General features: G+C 40.5%; 1 protein-coding gene across 1 annotated transcript in view; it reads left to right on the top strand.

The window, feature by feature from the left end:
- Positions 1–27,498, top strand: part of TRPA1 (transient receptor potential cation channel subfamily A member 1) — a 50,721-nt gene extending 23,223 nt beyond the window's left edge. The window contains exons 14-27 of the mRNA XM_010967140.3: positions 109–275; positions 2,491–2,584; positions 5,797–5,856; positions 6,355–6,453; positions 9,056–9,126; positions 9,671–9,833; positions 10,721–10,810; positions 12,214–12,383; positions 13,997–14,126; positions 14,534–14,716; positions 17,610–17,678; positions 23,148–23,261; positions 24,982–25,082; positions 25,731–27,498. Of these exons, the coding sequence (XP_010965442.1) occupies positions 109–275; positions 2,491–2,584; positions 5,797–5,856; positions 6,355–6,453; positions 9,056–9,126; positions 9,671–9,833; positions 10,721–10,810; positions 12,214–12,383; positions 13,997–14,126; positions 14,534–14,716; positions 17,610–17,678; positions 23,148–23,261; positions 24,982–25,082; positions 25,731–25,935 (1,716 nt within the window). The 3' untranslated portion in view covers positions 25,936–27,498. The remainder of the gene's footprint in view (positions 1–108; positions 276–2,490; positions 2,585–5,796; positions 5,857–6,354; positions 6,454–9,055; positions 9,127–9,670; positions 9,834–10,720; positions 10,811–12,213; positions 12,384–13,996; positions 14,127–14,533; positions 14,717–17,609; positions 17,679–23,147; positions 23,262–24,981; positions 25,083–25,730) is intronic.
- The last annotated feature ends 273 nt before the right edge of the window (positions 27,499–27,771 follow it).

Below are 27,771 nucleotides of genomic sequence, written 5' to 3'. Positions count from 1 at the left end.
GTCAGTAATTTCTTTTAAGCAGTTCAACAGTGAGATGAAGCAGTAAAATAGCCACAGGATGAGCAGCCATTGTCACCAGATTGTCTGTGGTTCTGTTTTCTCTGAAAGAACACTGCGCTCCACTTTGCTGCAAGAGAGGGCCATGCCAAGGCCGTTGCACTGCTCCTGAGCTACGATGCCGACGTCGTCCTCAACAAGCAGCTGGCCTCCTTTCTGCACGTTGCAATTCACAACAAGAGAAAGGAGGTGGTTCTCACGACCATCAAGAACAAACGGTACCCTGCCTTCCCATCCACCAGCCTCTGCCATCAGGGCTTATTCACAACCTGAGAGGAAGCAGTTTTCTCTGTCTGACTTATTTCATTTAGCATAATACCCTCCATGTCCACCCACATTGTTGCAAATTTCATTCTTTTTATGGCTGAATAGTATTCCACCGTATATATATACCACAACTTCTTTATCCGCTCATCTGTTGACTAATACTTACGTCACTTCTGTATCTTGGCAACTGTAAATAATGCTGCTGTGAACATTGGGGTGCATGTACCTTTTTGAGTTAGTGTTGTTTTCTTTGGATATATACCCAGGAGTGGAATTGCTGGGTCATATGATAGTTCTGTTTTTAGTTTTCTGAGGACCTTCCATACTGTTTTTCACAGTGACTCTACCAATTTCTCACCAACAGTGTTCTCTTTTCTCCACATCCTCGCCAACATTTGCTATTTGTGTTCTTTTTGATGATAGCCATTCTAACAGGTATGAGGTGATACTCTCATCATAGCTTTGATTTGCATTTCTCTGATAATTAGCAATGTTGAGTATCTCTTCATGTGCCTGTGGACCATCTGCACATCTTCTTTGGAAAAATGTCTATTCAGGTTTTCTGCCCATTTTTTAATCATGTTGGGTTTGCTTTTTTGTTTGTTTCTTTTTTTTTTTTTTTTTTTTTGATGTTGAGTTGTATGAGCTGTTTATATATTTTGGATATTAACTCCTTATTGGTCATATCATTGGCAAATATTTTCTGCCATTCAAGAGGTTATCTTTTTGTTTTGTCAAAGGTTTCCTTTGCTGTGCAAATGCTTTGAAGTTTAATTAGGTCCCATTGGTTTATTTTTGCTTTTATTTCCTTTGCTTTAGGAGACAGATCCAAACAAAATCAATCAACATTTTAAAACGTTAATTGTTTACATAAAATTTTCAGTAAACTTTTTGGGTTACAATAGACATGCTGCTTAACCTCCCTGATCTGCAGTTTCCATTTATAAATCATGGGTGCATAGACCACCTTCTTAGCACTCCCATGAGGCTCATAGGGTCCGGGTGTGTGTAGTCTGGCACTACGGTTGTTGTCAGACAAACTCTGCCCTGCCCCACCTGAACTTGCCTGATGCTCTCCTGCTGTTGGAGACCCCAAAACTGGATGTTGGTGAAAATATTCTCCGAGGTAAATCTGTGTTGTTACCAGTGCCACCGAAAGGAATTTTCTTTAACACATGATCTTTTGCGGTGGTGGCTGTGGGGTTTTAAATCCTACTCTAAAGAGTTTTAATGATGAAGTTGGAGGATACTTTGTCCCATGTGTTGAACATAAACTATTTTGTATAATCACAGATAGATAAGCACCAGGGCCCAGTGTCACCCAGTAGTGGACACAGAGGTGAACAATCTCATATTCAAGGCAGACCAAGCCTGTGCTTTGGAGCACAGACAGACTTCAGATTCCCCTGCTGATTATTCCTTTGAAACACTAGTCAATGCAAGTGTGCAACTGAAGTTTTCTGTTGATTATACAGATTTCCTGGATGGGTTAACAGAAAATTTGGGTAGTTTTTAGAGCTAGACTCTTATTGCAAAGATAGGCTCTTGGAGATAAATGATATCTTTCTACTTTCTGTTGTAGATTTATTTCACCCTTGGTTTCATGAGCATCTTCTTACACTGTCCAACTGGATGGCAATAAAGACAGGGGCAGTGTTCTGACAGAGCCCATATTTATGAATGTACTTGATACATGTTATTTTGTAGTTTAGTTAGTTTAATGCAGTACATGATGTATACCTGGATTAAATGTAAAGCATCATGTGCCCAGTACCTTGCTGCTCTTGTAGGTACAGGAAGGCGGGTACCTCTATCTAGCATGGCCAGCTCTGAAAATACATAACGTGTCATGACTTCAGGAGGAAGACAAGGCAAAGCCCTGCCTTCCTGAGAAGGCATTTAGATAAGAGATAGGACAGTGATTGTAACAGCCATCCTGGAATTTGCCACATGTCTAATTTCCATTAATGGACAAGGACTCTACTGCACTGATCTTGGTTCACATAATGATTCCATTGGAACTAATTCAGTTTCTCCTAAAGATAAAATCTTGAGTTTCAGCTGGTAGGTTTGTTGTTGCACAGAGCAGAAGGATTAAGAATTGTTGCTGTATTGTTATTATTATTATTATTTTATTTTTTTATTATTATTATTATTTCTTTGCAGATGGGAAGAATGTTTTATGGTTTTTAGTCATTATTCTCCAAGCAATAAATGTCCAGTCTTGGAAATGGTAGAATACCTCCCTGAATGCATGAAGGTAAGCTCTCAAAACAAAACTCCTTCTGGGTATATGCTTGGCATATAATAAAAATGTAAGGATTTACTGCTGTAATTACAACCTAAATCATAGTAATTTCGATCTTAAAAGTGAAGTTAAGTTTCTAGTTTTATATAGGTTCTAAGGGAATTTAGCCAACAAATGTTTGAGAAGGACCTACTTGGACTAAAAAAATCCTATTAGTTGTTATGTGCAATGTAGGAAAATATGTTAGATTTTGTATTTAAACAATTCACGTCTAGAGCAGAGACCACCAGTGCCGGTTGCTGGCTGATTAATGCCTCTAGATGTAGTTTTTTGGGGCATGCATGTTATTATTTCAAGTTTGCTTTAGTTGCTAATATTTATAGCCAGGATGCTTTCCTTATCCAGTATCTGGCTTTATATGGAAATCAGAAGGTCTAGTGACTGGGCTACCTCCTCACAAGACAGGAATCACTGGGCTGAGTAGCAGCGGCTTCCTTTACCACGGGCAGGTGCACTCCCATTTGACACACCCCACCTCTTCCTTTTGGATACTCAGTTCTCATATCGAGCGTTGGTTGCCATGTATTCTCATTCTTGTGCAATTGTTTTCCTCATCGTTCTCTGCATGTGCCTCTACCCAACCCATAGATTTTTCTGCATGTGCCTCTATCCAACCCGTGAAGATAAAAGACAGCACAGGGAGAGCCCACATTTCAAGAACAGTGGGAAAGATTTCTTAGGCTGGCACAGTTCACTCACTTCCAGCACTTGCCTGGCCTCTGTGGGCCTCTGCACGTGTGACTCTGTTCTGGATTAAACGTAACACCTGGAAGGCTGGACACCAGCTCCAAGTCAAATACGCATGAACCGTGGGGCTCGTGAGTGTTGCAGGATGCGGATATAAGACCTCCTGGGAAAGTTGGGATTTGAGGATTGGGATAGAGGTAGAATAATCAAGAAAAAAAAAAATGACTTCAAATGCCATTTGAAGAGAAAACCATATTCAAATACTGGAAGAGGCAGTGAGACAGGGGATAGAAGGCCAGATTTGGAGCCAGGTGGCCCTAGGGTTTAATCCTGGTTCTGCCTCTTGTTCTGCGGCTTTAGGTGGGTCATTTCACGTCTCAGAGCATCATTATTTATTTTCTAAATCTCTAATTAAAACAGTGATGCTGATATTGATCTTTTGAAGTGATGAAGTGATTACAAAATTTAGAGGTAAAATGTAAAAACTGTTCAGGATGGTATAGATCCTACTCTTTTTACACTGCTTATGTGGTTATTAGCACTACTACTAACACTACTTTTATTTATTTAGTAAGCACTTAGTGTGTGCTAAGTGCTTCTTGGGCACTTTTCTGGATGATGTCTAATGGAAATTGGAGCCAGTCCAGTTCCTAGATTAGCATTTTAGATGCATAAAGCTCATCCAAGGGCACATAAATATTCAGGATTGAAAATGACCTCAGGTTTTCTCACTCAGTAATTCCAGTTGTTGGAATCTGTCCTAATGAATAAACCAGAGGTACAGACAGCTTTACATGTAATGATGTTTCCTGCAGCTTTATTAATCATAGTGAAAAATATATGGTAGAAACGTTCACATATGGAAAACATAGAAAAGAAATTATACCCAAATACTAACCATGAGCACAGTTTGTGGGATTACAGTTGGTTTTTTCTTTTCTTCTATGTTACTATGTGCTTTCTAGTTAGTTTTCTGTAATGACTTGGTATTATTTTAGTGTTGTGAGTATGTTTCTAAGTAGAGGAAATTAAAAGTCTTTCATTTCAGCCTCACACCACACATTTGAATAACTTACACGATCCCTCCTCCACTCCCCCCTCCCCAGGCAGCCCAGCCTCACTTTGCCTGAGCTGATTATGACAAAGATCTCGGACTGTCACAGCCAGACCTGCTTCTCTGCTTCTGCCTTGCACAGCACTGCTGACTAATCTTGCCTTTATTTTTCATGATGCCTTTTATGATCCCCAGTACTGCCTCCTGGTCACCAGCAGAGACTTCTTTGAAATTTTTAAGTCCCTCTGTTCTGGTGCTTGAGACCAGCCAGGATGGACAGCCCTCCCAGTAAGGCCCAGTTCCCTGTTTCTCATCTTCAGGGTGCTCTCCAACCCTCTACCCTTGTCCTGCAGATGGGGTCAACCAGATGCCCCAGGAACTCCAAGGGACATATTGATGCACTCATCTGGGCCCTGTGTCCACATCCAATTCCAGGAGGGCAGTCTGACTGAGCAGTATTTCTTTCTTAGGATCATGAATCTGAGCCACCAGAAAGGTCCCAACACACAGATTTGGGGTGACTCAAATCATTTTCCTGTAGACAGAGACTGCATAAAAATGTTTGTCCCCACAGCCTAGGGACAGGTCTAATGCTTAATTCTTAAGTGTTTTCTCCCTTTTTGAGCATCTAGAGGACCTTCAACTGTTTCTCGTTATCACATCTCTGGCCACTATCCTGTCCATACCACTCTGGATGGATACTTGGCCCACGTTGCTCTGTAAGTGAGGTACGGAAGCAAACATGGTACTCCAAGCTCAAGTGACTCAGGAGCTGAGACCTAGACCACGGGAAGACCCCAGTGCTCAGCCGAAAGGTCTTGATCAGGAACGATAAGTTATCACTAGAAGATGCTGAGCAAAGGAAACCTTAATCATCTAATATATTTTCTAGAAGCCCAGGAAGACATCAAGTCTTAGGCAAAACCAACGAAGTATTTCTTTTTTTTTTTTTTTAACATTTTTTATTGATTTATAATCATTTTACAATGTTGTGTAAAATTCATGTTCAGCACAATTTTCCAGTCATTCATGGACATATACACACTCATTGTCACATTTTTTTCTGAGTTATCATAACATTTTGTGTATATTTCCCTGTGCTATACAGTGTAATCTTGTTAATCTATTCTACAATTTTGACAACGGAGTATTTCTTACCCACATTTTTGTAAATGCAATTTCATTCTCAAGTGCATGATATTTTTCTGAATCACTTGGTATTTCTAAGGAATGCAGTGGTACTTGTAACACTTCGTATTTTAGACTTTGTTCCTGAATGACTTAAATTATAGTTTATCTTTGAGGTGCAAGAAGCAAAGGAAGGGGAAGGGAATATCTCAGGTGGTAGTTCAGAAATGGAATCAAACCTCATCTCGTATCTAGTCTCCTGCCCAGTAGCTTAGCTGGTTTTCCTCTCTCAAAGGTACTTTTAGATTTCTGCATGATACCCTCCACAGAAGACAAGTCCTCCCACGACTACCACGTAAGTTTATTTTATTGTAAAAACTTAAAGTTTGTTTTATTATAATTATTTAAGAAATATTAAAAATAATGTTATTAAAATTCTACAATCTCAAAAGATGGTAACTGTCTTCATTTTCAGATTATTATATTGTCTACTTGTGAGGAAATTTTTCCTTAGATCTCAGTTTTCTCCTAGTATTTTAATTGTTCCTAATAGCATTACTTTGGAGTGTTTCTAGTCTTTATATTTTCTTGGGTCATATTGCCTGAAGAATGAAATTCTAAAAGATCTAAGTGGTCTTTTGAGAAAGCAATCAAAAACAGCCTTCTAGGACATTTATTTTTTGAAACTAATACAGAATAACTTAATTTACTTTTCTTCCAATGAAATGACCCAACTTTATTTGAAACATTTAATTTTCAGCAGAATTATAAGCTTGCATATTTGATTTGTGAAGAACTACTTTTGGGGCTTACGCTAGACTGTAATTTTTTTTTTTAATTTTATCTCCTACAGATTGAGTATAATTTCAGGTATCTTCAATGTCCATTAGAATTCACCAAAAAAGTAACACCTATACAGGACATTACATACGAGCCTCTGAAAACCCTCAATGTAAGTCGAGTGTTTTCCTTATCCAAGTAGTCTCTCTGTAGGTTCTGTAATTTTTTGGTACAATTGTTCCAGGAAGGAGCTTGGAAAGAATTCCAGATTTACAGTTTGATGTCTGTGTCTGCCATGCAGCCTACCTCTTTATTTTTTAATAAAGAAAGCAGTCATTTTCTACAATGGCTATCATTTGGTCCCTTAAAGCCCCACACTGTTGATCACTTTAATCCTAATTAATAGTCATGCAAAACTTGCCCAACCCAGAATCCCATATACCATGGACAACACAGGCTGACCATCAGTGCGTGCCCCCACCTCCACCCCCTGAATGTAAGTATCCATGTTCTAGAGTTTCCAACCACAGGAAAATGCAGGGGGTGACATGGTACAGTCGTAACTTCTAAGTTCCAGCAAGCACTGAGCTCCACATTAAACTCTGACCTTTCAGAAGCTCTTAGATCCTTCTGGAAGCATGAACTCAATCTGAAAACAGGCCTTGAACACACAGCTTGGACCCAAATTTCCCAAGAGACTTGCACCAAACCAGCTCTTATTCCTAAGAATGCTTTTACATTTCTAGCAGATGAGGCAGTGAAAGCCATGGAAATGACCAACTTTAGTCTAAACTGAGGGCCTCAAACTCAAAACACTGCAGAAGAAACAGGTACCAGATGAGTGGGCTCTAAGAGGACAGCAGCTACACATTTCAACAAAGCTTTGCCATGTGGAACAGCAGCCCAGGCCCGTGTAAATATTGGCAATACATAAAATCATGTGCATGCAAAAGAAAACATACTTGAAGGTTGGATTTGCAAGCTGTGGTCTAGGATCTAGATCTGCTCTGTCTAATATGATACCTGAGCCACAGGTGACCTCTTACATTAAAATTAATTAAAATTAAATAAAGTTAGAAATCCATTTCTTTTATTTGCAAGAGCCACATTTCAAGCACTCAGGAGCCTATGTGGTTTGTGGCTCTCATATTGAACAGCACAGATAGAGGACGTTTCCATCACTGGAGAAAATTCCATCGGACAGCACTGGTCTAGACCAATTAAGAATTTTCATTCACCTTAAATGAATTTACTTCCCTACATGAAAGCCTTTGGTACAGACCATAGGACCAACCATCACCTAAAGTGAAATCTAAAGTGTTTGGAGTGTGAAAGAAGTCAGGTGGATTTTATGCCCATAGGCTGGCGATGGCAACAGACTCTCACTTCTGCTGTATGCAAGCATCTTAGCTCTGCTGGAGAATATTAGGCTTTTCAGTTGTTATTATAGTTCAGATTCAATAGCTAAGTGACCTAAGAGTAACTACACCACAGTTACACTAAGAGAATTTTTGTGTAAGTATGTGGGGTTTTCGTCATTGTAATTTATGGAATAGGTCATACTTCTATCAGAAAGAGTGCATGATCTCTACCACCAGAATGAAAATAGGAAGAAATAAAATCTTTGTAGCTTTTAAAAAGAAATGGACTCTATACGCTATAGACTTATAATCTATGCTATGATGTGACATGATATATGAAACAGGCTCATTTGAATAAATACATCACACTCAGTGAGTGACCTATCAGTACACAACTGAACAGCGCCTTCACAACATCTGTCTTAATATAGCAAAACTTGCCTTAGTTTTAAGAGAACAGAGTGGGGTTCTTCTGGAGCGATGGCTAGTCTGGTCTAAGAAATTATTGTGCACAGAAGTCTGAAAGCCTCTCTGGATCTGTCAGGGTTTAGATTCAGGCAAGACAGAAATCAGTCCCCTCAGGCAGTCCCCCCAAAAAGTTAGAGGACATTGGACATGTGTTCCACTCTCTCCCTCCTCAGAGAAGCCAGTAGTTGGAAGTTTTCTCTTGATCTCACTGCTCTGTGCTGGGGGAGAAGTTACAGCGAGTAAATGCCATGAATTTTCTTACTGTCTTTGATGTGGTTCTTCTTGGCTACAGGCTCACCCGGGGTGCAAGCACCTCTTAACTGGCTTCTAGACTTCTCACAAAGGCAGTTGGTCCTCGTATTGCTGTTATGTTGACGCCTTCTGTCTCTATGGGGTGAAGGAAGATCTGGGGCCTCCTAGTCCACTTCTTGTTGACTTCACTTCCTCTATGTATTTCTTGAATAATTAAAAATGAATTTTGAAATAGATAATGGTAGTTTCCAATAACTCATGAAAATTTATAATCTATAGGCTAATTTAACTCTGAATTGTGTGTATTCTGCTATTTGAACTCCTTCTAGAAAGATGAGCCTGAGATTCTTTAAGGAAAGAACAAGGGTGTAGTTATTATTTATCTTTAATGTCCTTTTGAGTTATAACTTTGTATAAGATTTAAAAAGCTTATGCTATCTCAACTAGTGAGAAATTGAAAGAGATGAACAATCAAATATTTGCATCTGTATAAAATGGTTATCTCTCTTATGTTTTAATAAATACACATTCTTGATATAATTTTTGATTTTTCAAATTTTCTAAAATAAACAGGTGTTGATTTTATAGTATCAAAATAAAGTTATAAGCTCTGATGGGTCCAAACAAAAAGCTTAGTTTATACTTAGTAGTTTAATGAGGTTGTACTTTTATTGAGCTTTTCTTATTTCTCAGGTAATGGTTCAACATAACCGCACAGAGCTGCTCAACCATCCTGTGTGTAAAGAATATTTACTTATGAAATGGTGGGTATTAAGAAGTACTTCTTTTTAATGATGCTCTCATTAAATTTATTTTAAAGTCTTTAAATAATTATGCTTTAATGGTATTTTAATATTTAATATTTTACTAATTAATGTTTTAGACTTTGAAGAAGAAACTTGTCAAAGGCAAAATTTAGTATTAAAAATGTTGCTATTATTTATCTTTAGCATTAAATGAAGTATTTGGTGGGTGGCGGAATTGTTATATAAAACACGAGGAGGCATTCCTGGGCCCTGTAGTTTAGTGGACAGGGAAGTGACAAGTGTGTTCCTGGAGTCAGAAGCTATGAGCTAAAGTCTCTTACATTAATTGGTGAGAGATTTTAAGTAAGTTATGATTTCTTGGGAAGCTGCCATTCCTTTTCTGGAAAAGAAAAAGGTGAATTCCAAGATTTTCTTGATTTTAAAGTTTAGTGAATTTAACAGACAGATTTCTGAGAGAGGTTATAACTATTGTTTCTGCAGGTACCTTGAGTAAATATTTCTCATTACAATTACTTAATTATGCTTTGCTTATTTTTCATAGGTTGGCTTACGGATTTAGAGCCCATGTTATGAACCTAGGATCTTACTGCCTTGGGCTCTTGCCTATGACCTTTCTAGTTGTCAATATAAGACCAGGTATGGCTTTCAACTCAACTGGCATCATCAATGAAACTAGCGATCATTCAGAAATATTAGACACCAAGGTATTTTCAATTGGTTTTTATATTTCAACTTTTTAAAATAAAGAATTATCAAAGTGCTTTTTTCCCTTAAGAATATTAACCTCATGATAAATCTGAAATATTGAGACTTTGATTATTATAAATAGCCTATAGAAATCATGTATGGTAGCAATTTCTCCTAAAGTCTTTTGTGGAATGAAGGGGAATATTAATATATAAGTCAATAAATGAGCTTGTAAACAAATATAAAATTTTTTTCTTTGTTGCAAATATTTAATAACCGATTGAATTTCTGCATCAATTTTGGTGATTTTTAAAAAAATATTTTAAAAGTTGAAGTATAGTTGAATTGACATGTAGGAGAAGCTAGCTTGAATGCTGAAGGATAAAACTTTAAAATAGGTTGACAAGAAAGTAGATTTCTGGCTGCCAGAGTTGTGGGGAGAGGGAAGTAATGCTCAGTGGGGACCAGGCTTCCATTTGGGGGTGATGAAAAAGTTACAGAACTAGACAGTAGTGATGGCTGCATAACATTGTGAATATACTTTATGCCATAGAATTGAAGATTTTAAAATGTAAATGCACGTATAAAATGTAAAATTTTTAAATGGTAAATTTTATGTTATATTTATTTTACCACAGAAAAAAAAAATTACATAGGTCTACAGATTCTTATTTCTTTAGAATTCAATTGGCAGGTTTTGAACCTCTCTTAATAAGGACATTATGAAATGAGTATGTGTCATCTTGACATCACAGTCATTTTCTGTGTAAAGCCAAAATGAACAGTACTTGCAGTGAAGAAGAAAAACAATAGAAATATTTAATAGTGGAGATTATAATGAAGACTAAATGTTGTTCTATTTTATATCCCTCATAACTGTTTGTCTTTCACTTTTTTGTTTCAGAATTCATATACTATAAAAGTTTGCATGATTTTGGTTTTAATATCAAGTATATTTGGATATTGCAAAGAAGTGGCTCAAATTTTTCAGCAGGTACATGATACATTTTATATATCTAAAGTTGCAACGATTTTAATATGCAGGACATAAATTAATTGCCTAACTCACCTGAAGCAAAGATGTTCCAGTTCTACTAGTCCATGTGGGTCTGCCTAGCTACAGATGAACTTATTACTTTGCTGTGTTTTCCCTGATATTGGTTTAATATTTTGGTAACACAATTGTTAGGTTTTAAATTTGATAATTTTGAATGTAACTGTTGATAAAGACCATAGTTGGCCCAAGACTCTATTTCAAATGGGTCTTTCTTTGAATTCTTTTCCTAACAAGAATGTTTTTTTTTTATTGGATAAAATTTCCTGTTATAATAAAGGTGGGAAACTTTTTACAGCACAATTTTTCTTTATACTCCGTGTTTTTAAATGCGTGAAGCAAGTTCAGATCAGACCCCAGAATTATTTAAATTATCTGCAGGTACTTGTCTTGGTCGATAAATGGCATCAATCCTTTACTTCTCAGTGTGGAGGTTTGAAGTCTTTTATTATTCACTTTTTGGTATATTTTCTGTGAATATTATTTTTGATAAGTTATATACCTTTTACACAACACCTTGCTTACGTTCTTACATGATTTGAACACAAGGATATTTGCATTAGAGAATGTTGATGATATGACAGTGTTTTGCACTTGTTTCATATTAGACACTGCAAGTACTTATACATCTATATATACTGTTAGTAAATTGTCACAATTCTGGGAGTTCAACTACATTGTTCTATTGTACCTTAAATGATTCAAGGCATAGTATTTAATCTCTCTTGTCATTATTTTTATTTTTTAAAGATGAGAGGTACAGATTATAGTCTATGTTGAACTATGAAGTTATATTATTTCTCTATTGGACTTAGTCTCACCATTTTCTTACTGAGATTTAAGTGGTTTACTCTACAGGAAAGTTGATGTCCAAAACATGAAATATTTAAGACTAGGAAATGACACCAAATCATCATGGTGATTAAGGTCTTAGCACAGGTTCCCAAATCTCCATAGATACAGCTTTAGTTCATTTATATCCTGAGAAGTTCACCTGCATGTCCTTATATAGGCAGAGGGGAATTACTGAACCAATTTTGCAGCCCCCCAGGAGTTAAGATGGAGTGAACTCTGGAGAAAGCCCAGAAACTTGTAGAATTTCTTTAGGCATCAGACACCCAAAGTGCCAGGTGCACAGAAGAGGCTGGGGCATCCTAAGACTGATCTGTGCCCAAAGCTCTGAGTTAAGTCCAGGATGACAGGAGCTGGCTCCTTCATCCTAAACCTCTCTCCAGCTGCAATGCCAGACAACTATTGTTACTGGCTGCATCTATATAAAACCGTCTATAAGATACCAGGTTTCTGTCTTTACATGTGGTAATTCTTCATTCTTTTCAACCCAGAAAATGAATTACTTCTTGGATAATAAGAATGCACTTGAATGGGTTATCTACACAACAAGCATCATTTTTGTGTCACCCCTGTTCATTGATATACCAGCCTATGTGCAGTGGCAATGTGGAGCCATTGCTGTACACTTCTACTGGATCAACTTCTTATTCTATCTTCAGAGGTAAAACCAGCTTGAATGGCTTCTACATCCTTTAGGCAGGTTTAATATCAAAACAATAATTAATAAAAGTACCATAAATTTTTAAGTGGCTTATTTCTTTTCCAATTGTTTTAGACTGGAGATATCTTTTATAGTCTATTAAGGAAAAGGGGAGGGAGGTTTGTGGTTCAAAGTGTAGACCAGGGTTTCTCAACCTTGGCACTGTGGAAATTTGGGGTCAGAGAATTGTGTGTTGTTGGAGGCTGTCCTGTGCAGTGTAGAATGTTCAGCAGCATCTCTGACCTCTACCCATGAGATACCAGTGGTGACAACAAAAAATATGTCCACCGATATTGCCAAATATCCCCTGGGCCACAAAATCACCGTGGGTCAAGGGCCACTTGTCTAGACAAATCTAGATTAAGTGTTGAGAGTAAGTGGGAAAAAAAGCACAGGCTGCTCTTGTTTTACCAAGTAGTTTGGTAAGCATGTACTTCAGAATAAAGGCCTCAAAATGAAGTGACAGTGATGGAAAGAAAAATGACACAAGAGAAAAAGAAAGTCCGAAGAATCTAATCCTAGAGGGGGTAAAAAGGACTAAGCTCCACTACCTCCTGCAATCGCTAACTCGAGTGAAATGTTATTTTGCATAATCTTTACAATTGTAAGGGCTAAATATTATTCCTTGTGGTGTACAAAAGAAGCTGAAGCCCTGAGTTGATTAACTGGCTAAAGATCTCAGCTCGTAAGTCAAGATGTAGGCAACTTACCGAGGTCTTCCCATCTCCCAGGGCCATCTTCTCCCCCAATGCGGTCTGCAATGCTGCATCATGAGCACTACACTGCAGCGATGTGCCCAGCCCCTAGGAAAGGACCTGGGATGGTGGGAAGTGTGGTGGCTTGGAGGGCAAGAGGCTTCAAGATGGGTTCAGGCACTGCCACTCCCTTGGCTTTGTGACCTTAGTGAGTTAATAGGCATATCTGGGAACTTAGTTTCTGAGAACTCTGAAGTTCATTTTCAGCTTTAAAATCATGTGATTTCCTCCATTTAACAAATTGTCTTTGCCAAAGGAAAAGCACAGGTTTGTGGCAGTGACACACCTATTATCTACCTAAACATTTCACAATGTCCGTGGCTGGGGGGCAAAGGAGAAACCTCAGAAAGCACTGGGGAGGGCCATGTAAATCAGAGACTGTGCCCTGGAATAGATGCTTTCTATTGAAGCTCATCATGAGCTTCATCAAATGAGCTTATCAAATCCATCCTCCCCTGATGCGTCACACAACCTCACTCGACACCCTTCATCAAGCCTTTGGTAGCGTTAGCTTTGACATTGGGAAGCTAGGATTTTCCCTCTCCTATTTCAGTTGAAGTAATGTCTAATGGTCAAGTGGTAAAACCATTAAAGATAACCTCCATATAAAGGAAAAAAAAAAAAAAAAGAAACAGCAATTTGACAACCAGCTTGAAAATAAAGACTTGACTACTCATGAATTCTCATGCCTCTTTCTGAAAGTAACTGAGAAAGTAATTGTCTCATGTTTATTACCTTGTGCATGATAAATACTGACACTGAGTGAGACAATTTGAAGAGAAAAGTGAATAAATATTTTAATTTTTAAAATGTTCCTAGATTTGAAAAATGTGGCATTTTTATCGTGATGTTGGAGGTAATCATGAAAACTCTGTTGAAATCTACAGTCGTGTTTGCCTTCCTTTTTGTGGCTTTTGGACTCAGCTTTTATGTCCTCCTGAGTGTACAGGTGAGGCATTTGCATGAGTAGTTGATTTTGTTGCTATAAATACTGGGAAATATAGTTACACAGAAATCTTAATGGTATAGAAAATTCATAATAACATAACTATTTGAATATTTTATCTTATATAATAGCATTTATATGATTTCTATTACAGAAAAAAGTCTAGTCTTACTCAAGGACTTTTTCCACTGTTTATGTCTAGTGCCTGATGATTTGTTACATGTGCAGAAAAGTTCTTTTTGATAACTTTACCAGTTTATTAGCAGTTCATACTACTGTATTTCAGTAGCTATAGACTTTTGTCTTAAAAAATATATTTTAAAAAGGATTTTTATCATTTCCCTCTCCAGGAAACATTTCTTCATTATACACATTTTGCATTTCACTTTTACCTGACTGTCTTTTCTCAGGATGCTTTCAGCTCTCCGCTGCTTTCTGTAATGCAGACCTTCAGCATGATGCTAGGAGATATCAGCTATCGTGATGCCTTCCTAGAACCGTTTTTGAGAAATAAACTGGCATATCCAATTCTATCCTTTGTGCAACTTATTTTTTTCACCATTTTCGTCCCAATTGTCCTCATGAATTTACTTGTAAGTAATTTATCCTTGTATTTTCTGTGTGTTAATCACTTGGGGCATTAATACCAATAAGGGTTTGTAGCCTCCTTAGTGAAGGGGAAAGGAGACTACCATAAAACTCACTCATTCATTTAACATTTATTTGGTGCCTGGGGGGAGGGGGAGGCCAGGCAGTGAGAGGTCAGGGGAGGCAAAATGCATTCACTTGGCAAATACTTATCAAGAGTCTACTAAATGCCGGACACTGATGCAGGTCCTGGGGAAACAGTGGTGAACAAAACAGACCAACACCCAGTCCTGACATGATTATAAACGAGTCATGAAGCTGAGTAGTAAACAAAGAAGTATGTACCATGATGTCATAATGATAATGGTGTGTGCTGCTTTGGGGTTGGGGTGGGGGTCAAAGGTTAGGCAGACATGGAGTGAAGGATTAAGACCTCATCTCTGCCCTCAAATTTCTCACCGACCCTCCAGAAATTCAAGTGGGGAAGAGTGGCTCATGCAGAGGGCATCTGCCACATTCAGCTGCCACCTCTAAGCCAGTCAAGAGGCAGGATGCCCTCACAGACACAAGCGTTCCCTTCCCCAGAGAGCTTGCTCCAGCCATGAGCATCCTGGCGGATGCAGGCAGAAGTACATCCCAACTCCAGGTCTTCGCCAGCACCGTAGTGCAGGGTCTCCCTTAGTTACTTGGTTGTGCAGACACGCATTCAGTACACATTTTCCCACGTCTGACTGTGTAGCAGAGATCATGCTGGGCAGTGTTTCTCAAAAGAAAAAAATAAATAATACAGACTACTTAATGTTTCGATTCACATATTTGATATAACTTCAGAATTTTCTTTCTGTGGCCTAGAAAAATAAAGGATGGCGCTAAGAATAATAAAAAATGAGATAAAGTCCACATCCTTCTCCGAATTGTGTATGCTCAGGGAGATAATTATCTAGAGGAGAATTTGGCCTGGTAGAAGTACAGGTTGGGGCCAGACTCAAGCTCACAAATCCAGCACCCAAGGTGCATCTCCACCTGCATATCCCAGAGGGAAATCAAAGCCAACAGAGCCGAGATTGACAGTGTTTTCCCTTCAAATTCTGCTACTGACTCTCAGTAGCATCTCCTAGTCACCTGCCTCAGATCACTGGAAGATGTTGCAGATCACCGCCCCTCTTCCTCACTTCTTCCAAGAACTGTCTGCCTCTCACAGCCACTTCCGCAGGCCTGCACCCTCATGGCGCCTCATCCACACTGCTGCCGGGGACCCAAGAGTCTCTCTATCTCGTCTCACTTCCCTGTCCAATCCTTCCCGCAGGTTGTCACCACAGTGATGTTTTGATAATGAAAAGCTGGGCCCATCACTGGCTCTTCCAAAAAAAATTTTTATGACTCTTCAAAGGCTTCAATCCAGTCTAAACCCATCATCATGACACACAAGGGTTCTCATGATCTGGCTCCTACCCAGATCTTACCCAACTCCCCACCGTTAGCAGGATTTACCCAGATGTGAGCATTCATCAAGGGTGCCAGGCCTTCCTTCCTGTGTCCTGGGCTCTGCACAGGCTGATCTTTTTTATGGAAAGCCCTCCCACCTTGGGTTAACTCTTTATAAACTTTCAATGCTCGGCTCCAGAATCATCTCTCCTGGGAACACTTTCTTAAGCAGCTCCTCTCACCCCCTCACCCTAGTCTGAATCAGGTGCCCCTTCCTTGTGTTTTCATAGTTTTGAGGACGCAAATCAGAGAAAGATAATAGAACCTTTCCTAGGCTGTCGTGAGGATGAAATGAGCTAAAACGAAGCACCTAAAACAGCGCTTGGCACCTGATAAGCATCTAATAAATGTTAACTATGGTTAAACATTAATAACTGATGCATCCTGTAACTCACAAGCTCAGATATCTCCAGAGGCCAGGCAAGCAGTTTAAGTGTGTAAAGCAGCAGTTATGCGGCAGTAGGTTTTCATGGGGGCTGATATAAACCAGAGAGAATGCCCATCTCATGTTTCCCAAATTAAAAATTAAAAAAAAAATTATCCTGCCAAATAAAACCTACTTGCTGACTCTGGTTCTCAGTGCTAGTGTGCACACCTGAGAAGATACTCTTTCACTGTTCATTCATTCAGCAGCTATTCTGTGTACCTACCACATGTCCCACACTGTTCTAAGTACTGGGGCATCCATTGGTGACTTGGGCAGACAGAGCCCTTGTCCAGTGGCGTTTGCTTGACTTTGAGCTCCTTGAGAGCAGAGACTGGCTTTTTCTCTCTGGCTGCAGTGTGCACGAGGCTGGGTCGGCATAGACAAGTACTAAGTATCTCACAAATAGAGAGTGAGTGAATGTAAGCTGCTTTAATTTGGATTCAGTAGAATGGAGTTGAAAGCCCCCTCACCTAATTCTACTGAGCCATGGATTCCTACATGGAGTTCCTCCCAGAACCTCACCCATCCTTAAAGTGCACCTTTCCCTCCCAAACATATGAAAGTTACAGATTCCTTCCATTCCCTCAGTTTAATGTTTTACCTCTTCCGTGCTGTGAGGTCACCTTAGGTGCTCAGCTCCTGGAGTTTGCAGCCACACTGCATGACTGCACCAATCACATTTGATACCACATCACCCCTGTCCTCTCCAAAAAGATCATATTTTTATTTTAAGATGAAGTGCTCACTAATTTGTGTATCTTAACTTCTCATGAAAATACTTCCAATCACTGGACCCACTGTTGTGACCAGCACCGTGACAAAGGTACATAGGCTTTGGACTTTTCTGTAAGGTGTGTAAGCATAGCATTTTGAGGTTACGGCCAGTAAATTTCATGCCTGCCTCCAAACTGTAGCCAGGGAGACCACAAGTGCATTTTGGGTGAGCCTTTACACTGGTAGTGATTCACTGCTGTGTTGGTCCTCAGATTGGTTTGGCAGTTGGTGACATTGCTGAGGTCCAGAAGCACGCACTGTTGAAGAGGACTGCTATGCAGGTAAGTATTATACTTAGTTAAAACTTCCTGAAATTAGCACCATCCTGAGTGCTCATGTATAAGAGCGGATTTCTGAGAACGCAGCTACCTAATGCAGGCATTGTCTTGGTCCTGAGGAATCACTGCACTGGGCTGGTCGTGCACTTTCTCAGGTGTACCTGGTCTGGTCAGAGAATCAAAAATCATGAAAAAGATTTTCTGCAACAATCTCAGCAGAGAAATTGGGAAGCTGCAGGAACCTCTTTTTCTGTCAACATGTGGCCATCTGGGTGGTTAGCTGTCTAGAGTCTGTCTCCTCCCAGCAAACTGTTCAAAGGAGCGCTTGCTATACTGAGCACAGAATTACAAAGTTCCCACAGAGACCTAGTAAAGTGTTAACTGCATCCAAGAGATGTTGTTCCCTAGAAATTGTCTTCTAGACAATTTGATGTAAAATTTGCTAGAGTCAAAGGTTTCTGGATAGTCCTTGGCTATTGCATCTTGTGAGGTAGTTCCCTGCTACACAAAAAGCTATTCCCATGCTCTTGTTTGCACTGCATTTAAATTTTAAATTGGAATGGGAATATTTAATGCTTCAGAAATATCTGATGGTGAGTTGGCCAGTTCAAGAGGAAGAAAAATTCCTACTAAGATACAACTTTCTCCTCACTCTTCTTTCTGCTTTTCTTTGTCATACTACTCTCTTCTGTTATTTATCCAGCTATACATTAGCATGTATTTATTCTAAAAATTTGCTCCAGTACACGGTATGTACACAGCACAGTAAAACTTAGCATGAGAACCCAGAGGGATTTAAAGGGGTGTGATCTTTGACTTTTATAATAAGCAAAATAAGCCTAATTGGCACACTAACTAAAACATTAGGAGTGTCAAATATCAAGGTCAACTTAGAACCATTATCCTTAAACTCTGTTCTCTGTGACTAAGCTGTATACCATACAGAGAGCTTGGAATATTAAAGAACAAAAAGTATGCATTAAGTGGTTAAAATATCAGGTACAGAAAATAAATGTAAAGATAATTAAGGAAATGCTATGCGGAAGAGTTGGGATGTGACCTGTCCTTGAAAGATGGTGGAATTTAGAAGGGCAGCAAGGCTGGTCCAGAAAGAAGGGACCCAACAGGAGTCAAGGACTGAAGGCAGAACACAGGAACTGGATCAGGAGGTGTGATGGGGCTCCCGGTGCTGGAAGGATGGCTCCTTCCAGGGGGGATAAGGCTGCTCCAGATGAGAAAGGGCTTTGTTCAAAAACAGCAAACAAAGAAAAACCTTAGCTTTGAAAGAAAAGACAGTAAATGATGAAGCGCTTCAAGTTATCTGGTGAGTGGAACATTATTAACAGCCTTTCCAAAGAATGGGGACAAAGGGAAAGTGGCCTTTAAGATGACATGTTATTATCTTGGTTTATTGGGGAAAAGACTGGAGGAAGGAAGGGCTAATGCCCAGGTATTACCATAACAAAGATGGAGTGCAGGACTCCAGGGAGGTGGACAACGACGAGGAGAGCAGAAGGGATGTTTAATCTCTTGGCTGACAGGTCAGCATTATTTCATAACTAATGACTCTTGAAAATACCAGGAGGAACAAATACAAAGAACAGTACACAACGCAAGGGCACTAGACAACCTGTCTGGGGGAAGCCTGCTAAACTACAGTGTGAGTGCAGTTGATTTGAAAAGCACAATCCTATATTAGATCTGATCAAAACAGCACAAAGGTCTCCAAGAGAAGCAGGCAAAGCAAGTAGCCCCGTGTTACCTGTCCCTTGTTTTGGATCAAGGACAATATCAACTAGAAAATGAGGAAGCCATTCTTCTATTTCCTCTGGCTCGTTTCTCAAGCAACCCTCCATCCACGTACAACTCGCTAAATCACACTTACAACTGAAGTCTGTCAGTGGCGCGATACCATGTACACATGAACACCGTGAGGAGTTAAGCAAAGCATTTCTCTATTGATTCTTGTAAAAGGGTTTACATACGACATACACGATGCCTCACATACCATCTAAGTTATAACAATGTTAATCTTAAGCTATTAAGGTTCCTAGGATCCTGGAGTAAGCACAAGACGTTACAAGATCAAGGACAGATTGTTTTAAAGTTCATCATGAAACTTAATTAAGTAGGCCATCCGTTTATCTGGCTTGCTGTGCCTGTCTTAGGTTGTCCTCCTCTGAGGACCTTACCCGTCTTTGGCTATCCAGCCGTCCACACTGGACACATTAGTGTAGGCCACGTCTCATCCAGCCGGCTGTGCCTGTCTTAGGTTGTCCTCCTCTGAGGATCTTACCCGTCTTTGGCTATCCAGCCGTCCACACTGGACACATTAGTGTAGGCCACGTGTCATCCAGCCGGCTGTGCCTGTCTTAGGTTGTCCTCCTCTGAGGACCTTACCCGTCTTTGGCTATCCAGCCATCCACACTGGACACTTTAGGCCACGTCTCATCCAGCCAGCTGTGCCTGTCTTAGGTTGTCCTCCTCTGAGGATCTTACCCGTCTTTGGCTATCCAGCCGTCCACACTGGACACATTAGTGTAGGCCACGTCTCATCCAGCCGGCTGTGCCTGTCTTAGGTTGTCCTCCTCTGAGGACCTTACCCGTCTTTGGCTATCCAGCCTTCCACACTGGACACTTTAGGCCACGTCTCATCCAGCCGGCTGTGCCTGTCTTAGGTTGTCCTCCTCTGAGGACCTTACCCGTCTTTGGCTATCCAGCCTTCCACACTGGACACTTTAGGCCACGTCTCATCCAGCCGGCTGTGCCTGTCTTAGGTTGTCCTCCTCTGAGGATCTTACCCGTCTTTGGCTATCCAGCCTTCCACACTGGACACTTTAGGCCATGTCTCATCCAGCCGGCTGTGCCTGTCTTAGGTTGTCCTCCTCTGAGGACCTTACCCGTCTTTGGCTATCCAGCCTTCCACACTGGACACTTTAGGCCACGTCTCATCCAGCCGGCTGTGCCTGTCTTAGGTTGTCCTCCTCTGAGGATCTTACCCGTCTTTGGCTATCCAGCCGTCCACACTGGACACATTAGTGTAGGCCACGTGTCATCCAGCCGGCTGTGCCTGTCTTAGGTTGTCCTCCTCTGAGGACCTTACCCGTCTTTGGCTATCCAGCCGTCCACACTGGACACATTAGTGTAGGCCACGTGTCATCCAGCCGGCTGTGCCTGTCTTAGGTTGTCCTCTGAGGACCTTACCCGTCTTTGGCTATCCAGCCTTCCACACTGGACACTTTAGGCCACGTCTCATCCAGCCGGCTGTGCCTGTCTTAGGTTGTCCTCCTCTGAGGATCTTACCCGTCTTTGGCTATCCAGCCGTCCACACTGGACACTTTAGGCCACGTCTCATCCAGCCGGCTGTGCCTGTCTTAGGTTGTCCTCCTCTGAGGATCTTACCCGTCTTTGGCTATCCAGCCTTCCACACTGGACACTTTAGGCCACGTCTCATCCAGCCGGCTGTGCCTGTCTTAGGTTGTCCTCCTCTGAGGATCTTACCCGTCTTTGGCTATCCAGCCGTCCACACTGGACACATTAGTGTAGGCCACGTCTCATCCAGCCGGCTGTGCCTGTCTTAGGTTGTCCTCCTCTGAGGATCTTACCCGTCTTTGGCTATCCAGCCGTCCACACTGGACACATTAGTGTAGGCCACGTGTCATCCAGCCGGCTGTGCCTGTCTTAGGTTGTCCTCCTCTGAGGACCTTACCCGTCTTTGGCTATCCAGCCGTCCATACTGGATACATTAAATAGGCCATCTCTTATCCAGCCAGCTATGTGACACCCCTCACAGCTTTATCAGTTTAGCCCATGGCTTATTCTCTAGAGCCTTCAGGCGGAGGCCTACAAATTCTGAGCCCACATCATAACAAGGGGCGTAATAAATGGGCAGGAGTGCATTGCACACAAAATCATCTCAAACACATGTGGGGCCAGAATGGTCCCTGGGACAGTATGTGCTGGGAGATGTTTTCACTCAGTGAAGTATCAGTCCTCAAAGGCAATAGTTGTGCGTATATTGAGGGGCTTGGAGCTATTTAGTTTTTAACACTGGTATCCCCACTTTCCAGCACAGTCTGGCACCTGTAGACACTCTATAAACTTTAGCCTACATGCTGCAAATTACAAAAGGAAACCCATGGAGTACATCTTAACCCTTAACACAGAAAACCCACCAGTTAGAGGAGCTGAAGATGCTCCCTTAGCCCAGAAGATCCATACTGGGTGGGTCCCATTGGATCCACCAAAATTGGTCTTGGGGCTCTGCCTGCCATCCTCCCCAGGACCATATTTGAGAAAGGAAATCTGGCAGCTCCTATGTAGAGAATGAATAAAGTTAAGAAACTCCACGTGCTTTATCTGTTGTCAAACACTAGGCTTGAATAAATCTTTCTCAATCAAGTTGGAGTAAGTCAATATGACCTCTAAAAAATGCGTATGGCAAGGGAAGGGAAAATTACCCTCAAGACCCAGGGGAAAAGGAGAACCCTGAAAATTATTTATTACGTTACTCAAAACATCTAGTTGGAATTATTAATAAGATTGAAGAAAACATAGCTTTTCTTGAAACAAACTAATATACAGTATGTTAAGTGGCGATAAGTGCTATAAAAAACCAGGCAAGCAAGATAGGGAATGTGTTATGTGGGAGAGGGAGCTCCAATTTCAAACAGTGTGGTCAAGGAAGTTCTTACCACCAAACCATTTATGAACGTCAACCACTTAGATGACCATATATTAAAAAAGCATATGGTCTTAGATTAGAAAGCAAAAATTCACTTATACAGTAATGATATTAAATGTAGCTGAACAGACACAAAGGGCTATTAAAAAAAGAATCAAAGATAAATTTGGCAAATACAAATAAAAAAAGTTGAACTGCGAGAATTAAACTAAATATAAAGCCAAGGTAAAAACATCACACAAGATGATTTTATCTCTGAAAACAGAAATTACACTCAAGGCGGGTCATGGATAAGCATTTTTGCACTTGCTAGCACAGCATGAAAGGTTTATAAAGTCCTCTTAGGTGTGCTAGTGCTAATTCTTTCCCTACTTGCTTTTGTATTTCTCCATTTAAGCCCTCCTGCCTTTGTCCTGTCACAAGTGTGCATTGTTCCAGCCACACTTCCCGGGTGCACACATTTTGCAGTGTAATGCCCCAGGAACACGGATTAAGTCTTTTCTTCTTTCCGTGCCCAGTGTTGGCCACAGTCCCTCAGCAGTAAACATCTGCTGACTTGAGTTGAGTTTCTCCTTTAACCAGCTGGCCCCTGACAGCAGATGGCTGCCCCTGTGATGGGGGGAGATGTAGGGGCTGATGACTGTGAGCTTGGGGTGAAGGAAACCGGGCCAGCCCAGCTTGTGCACAAACCAGGACACGGGAGTCAGTTTTCAGTGTGCTGTGCTAACGACAAAGGATTCCAGGTGCTTATTAATGATTCCTTTCAATTAACCCAAAATGCACTCTAGGTGGAACTTCATACCAGCTTAGAGAAGAAGCTGCCACTCTGGTTCCTACACAAAGTCGATCAGAAATCTATCGTCGTGTACCCCAACAGACCCAGATATGGTGGAGGACTCTTAGTAAGTACACGTGACAAATAACGTAAATACTGCGATAGTGCTAGACATTCACTCATCATGTTATCTGTAAGGGCGCCTGTTTATGGGCGATAAGGAGGGAGATGTTTGCTCCCGTCTTCCAGGTGGCTGGTCCGCAGCCTCTGTGTTAAGGATGCACCACACCTCTGTGAGAGCAGTTGGGTGGGTGGGCCAGCCATATCCTCTAAGTACTTTTTCTTACAGTGCAGGTGCACCTCATTTGTTTTTCCTAGTCACATGTCACATATATGTGCAGATATGGGTGTGCATATATAGAACACACATGTACATTTACACAGGTACACACACACACACACAGGGGAAGTGTGTATTATAGAAAACATACAAACTGGCAGAGACTAAGCAAGGCCATCGTGATATAATGGAAAAGGGACTATCCTAAGAGTCCAAAGTACTGGATGCTAGTGTGCCCACGCCTGGGCTCCACCTGCATCTATGAATATTCTTTCTGAGTTCTTCATAAGTTAAGTTTCCATTGTGTAGTCATAAATGATAAAGTCAATTTAAGTAGCAGCCTAGGCTTTATTCTACTCTACCCTACCTCCCTGCCTGATTTCATTCATCTGAAATCTCACACATTTCGTGTGCACAGTCACTGCTGAAATGTAGAAGGTTCAGCAGCTGATGCTTTGGCCTAGAGCTCATTGAGTTCCAAGCCCCTCTATCCAACTGCCTGTGTGACATCTTCCCTAGTATATCTTCAAGTCACTTCAAATTCTGCATGTTCAAAACAGACTCATGCTCCCCACTCCTCCTGTGTCTCACCTCCTCCTGACACCCCTGCAGGGAGAGTGAAGAAGCCCCATCCTTCTCCAGACTTTCTTATTTCAGTGAATGTCCACACCATTCATGTGCCTTTGCAGGATGTCATCCTTGCCATCTCCTTTCCTTCTTCTCACCCCGCACACCCAATTGGTCCCACATGTGGTCCATTTGGCTTCCTGGGTGGCCTGTGTGAGTGGCCATCTTCTCTCATTGGGACTCCTAGAATTACTTCATTCCTAGCCACTTCACACCTGCCCTTGGCCCTCTCCAGTGCACCAGTGGTTTCAAAGACACTAAATTTAAAAATACATATTAAAATAGCACTTTAGAAATTTCACATTTAGAATGTGAAATTCAGTTGTGTTGGATAATGGTGCATAGCTGTTTTAGAGAAATAACAACAAATCCTGCACAGAATGCCACCACTTATGAGTGACATTTTTCATGAGAAAATATACATGGTTCACTTGCATATTTTCCTAACAATCTTCCACTCCAATTCACTCCTTCTTCTGCATTATTTATCCATCTTGTACTTTCATCTATGCCAACAACTATGACTTCATTTTATAGCTCTTTACATATGTTTATTTCTCTTAAGGAACTGTGAGCCCCTTGAGGGCCATGGCTGTGTCTTTGAATATTTGTGCTGGTTTGCCTGCCTCAGTAGCTAAATAATGGCACATGTTCAAGAAACAGTTCCTGACTACATCCAGTATCTTGTAAAAAATTATAATGAAAAAGAATCTGACATATATACACACACATATATAACTGAATCACTTTGCTGTACACCAGAAACTAACACAACATTGAAAATCAACTATACTTCAATTAAAGAAAATAAAGAAGGAAAGAAAGAAATACTTCCTGAATAGAGTTCTACTTGCATAACCATTAATCTTTTACCCCACAGCGTGGTGTATTTCATTATATCTTCTGCACCCAAGAAGCAAGACAAGAAATACCAAATGTTGATACATCTTTGGAAACCGAAATAATAAAGCAAAAATACCGGTATGTATTTTCCCTTTTATCTGTATTTGAGAAACTTAAAACTCTTAAATAATGATGGATAGTATAAGTTTATGTTGTATATTCATGTTTATCTCATATAGTAAGTCATGCTTTAATTGACTGGTGTTGCTGGTATATTGAGAATCATGAGACTTTTTTTAGACCAAACAACTGATTTGCTGCTGTTGACAAATCCGTTTGCCCATCAGTATTCTAAACTACATTCATGAGCTGTCTGAATTCATACATCAAAGCTCTGGAAGCTTTGAGGGTCTCTGGAGAAGCTATGTAGTGAACAGTGGTCACATGAGGGCTCTAGGCTTACTTTACCTGTGTTCAAAGACCTACTCAACTGTTAACTAATTGCATGAACCTGGGCAAGCTGTTTAAACTTTCTGTGCAATAGCATTTTAATCTTTAAAATGGGAACAAAAATTAAGTAGCCATGAACCAGCAGTGTAAAAATCACTTGGGAAAAATCACTTAAACTTTCAAAATAAGTACTCTTTAGAAGGATTATGACTACTGTGAGGCTGAACCCTGAGCACAGTTAATTCAATATAGAACACTTTGAGTACATAAGCTTTTCTGCACTCAAGGGCTGAAAGAATTATTGAAAAGAAACTCATGAAACGTATGTCATTCTAGGCTGAAGGATCTCAGTTCTCTTCTGGAAAAACAGCATGAACTTATTAAACTCATCATTCAGAAGATGGAGATCATCTCTGAGACAGAAGATGAAGATTACCATAGTTCTTTTCAAGACAGGTTTAAGAAACAGCAGTTAGAACAGAGGAATAGCAAGTGGAATTCTGTACTGAGAGCAGTAAAGGTGAAAACACAGTGCCCTTAGCATGGGTTGTCCACGCCTGCAATGGGGCACCCACTGGGGGTGTGTGGCCTGACTTACTGCGTCTAAGTTTCAATTTGGAAAGAGGGAGGAAAAAGCAGACATACAATTCTGATTTCACTACATGTAAAATCATGGTCCCTGCATTCTGTATAAAACATAGACTCTCTCTCTCTTCTTATTTTCTGCCAGTCACTATGTACACGGAGTATCCTTGCTGATTGAAGTTCAGGTTGGAATTTACCTCTCATTATTTGAATGGGCAGAAAACTAATTTACTAAAACACACAGTTTTAACGATAAGGAGTAATACATGTAACTATTAAGCTAGAATACAAATGTCAGTACTGGATCCCTGCTTAACATTTATATGGTAGGTAAATGCATTACACAATAAAGTATTGTATTATGTCCTACCACTTGGTATACTTGTGTGTGTTGGAAGAACCTGTGAGTGGAACCCTGTGTGCTGTGTTCTGACCAGAATAAATCCCCCTGCTGTTCCCACTGCTTCTAGCAGACCTGATGTCACTTTAAATTTATAACCCTTATGTATGACTTTTACTATGTAGAGTGTATGTTGTTTCTGTTTTTTGTTTGCCAGTGATCATAATAAATGTAAAATCTGTACTCACCCCAGGGATTATTGTGTAAGCCTTTTATTGCATTAGGTTTTTGAGATTTGCAGTGACATCTCCATCACATATGGATGTCCAGTACAAAGTCTGAATCAATCAAACACCTCATCATGGATCTCTTTAAGGTCCTTCTCTTGTTTTATTTTCCCTTTCACCCCGGTCCTCATGTTTATTCCCTCACTACCCCCAGAAACACCCTCTCTAATGAATGTCTTCAGCCATGTAGGTCTCCTTGCATTTTGTCGACCGTGTTGTTTTGGGTACGTTCTTATTTAGGTGTGTTGCTACTCAGTGTCTCTTGTTCGCTCATTCTCTTTTTTACTTCTTCCCACTGGACATTATGTCTACAAGATACAACTGAGGTGCCATCTGCCCTTTTCGTACAGGACTTCTGGGCTCCCCAACACTGGATTCATCTCTGCTCCAGAGATGGACACACTGGTGGCCTCCCCCTCCTGCTATCACAGACATCCTCAAACAAACATACTCATACTCACATAAAGAGGCAGAATGCTGAAGGACAGTATGTAATATGAAAAAAAGGCGTTTTGACCTTTGTGGTCCAACAGAACAGACAGCTTAGAAGCTATGCTGTATGTGCCTTAATCTTTGATATGAAGAGAAGGATCTTTGGCCTTTGTTTTCCTTTAAATAGAGAGGCTGGAAATTCACAATACAGGAGCAATAGCCAGGGGTGTCCTGATCATGGGAACAAATGGTCTTTTCACAGTCCTCATAGTCCTCCAACTTTGGACCCTGTGTCCTAGAGAAGTTAAATGATTTCCCTCTAACTCATGGAAGAAACACTGAAACAACATTTTTCTGCCTTTTTTCACTCCTTCAATCTGTTTTTTGTTTAATGGTTTGTAACTATGGCTAGCATGGGCCATAGAGTGTGTGCTTTGCAATAAAACAACTTGAACCTTAATGCTGACTCTGACTCCTCTCAGTTGAGTGGGTGGATGTTTCCACATCTCTTAAAATGGCAACAGGAATGTATTTTCCTGTGGTGGCGCAGGGCTGGGCAATATTGTGCATGCAGAGTACCTACTTCAGTAGATGTACTACTGCAGTGAGTTTAAGAAAACTGATTTACTGGAGGTAAAGGGGGGTCCTAAAACACTGCAGTTTTCATATCATACCAGTTTCATATCGTGGAATTTTACAGATGTTACTAATTGGCAGCCTATTACAAGCTGAA

Source organism: Camelus bactrianus, chromosome 29 (genome assembly GCF_048773025.1).
Source record: "Camelus bactrianus isolate YW-2024 breed Bactrian camel chromosome 29, ASM4877302v1, whole genome shotgun sequence".
NCBI lineage: Eukaryota > Metazoa > Chordata > Mammalia > Artiodactyla > Camelidae > Camelus > Camelus bactrianus.
This window is presented reverse-complemented; position numbering and strand designations above follow the sequence as displayed.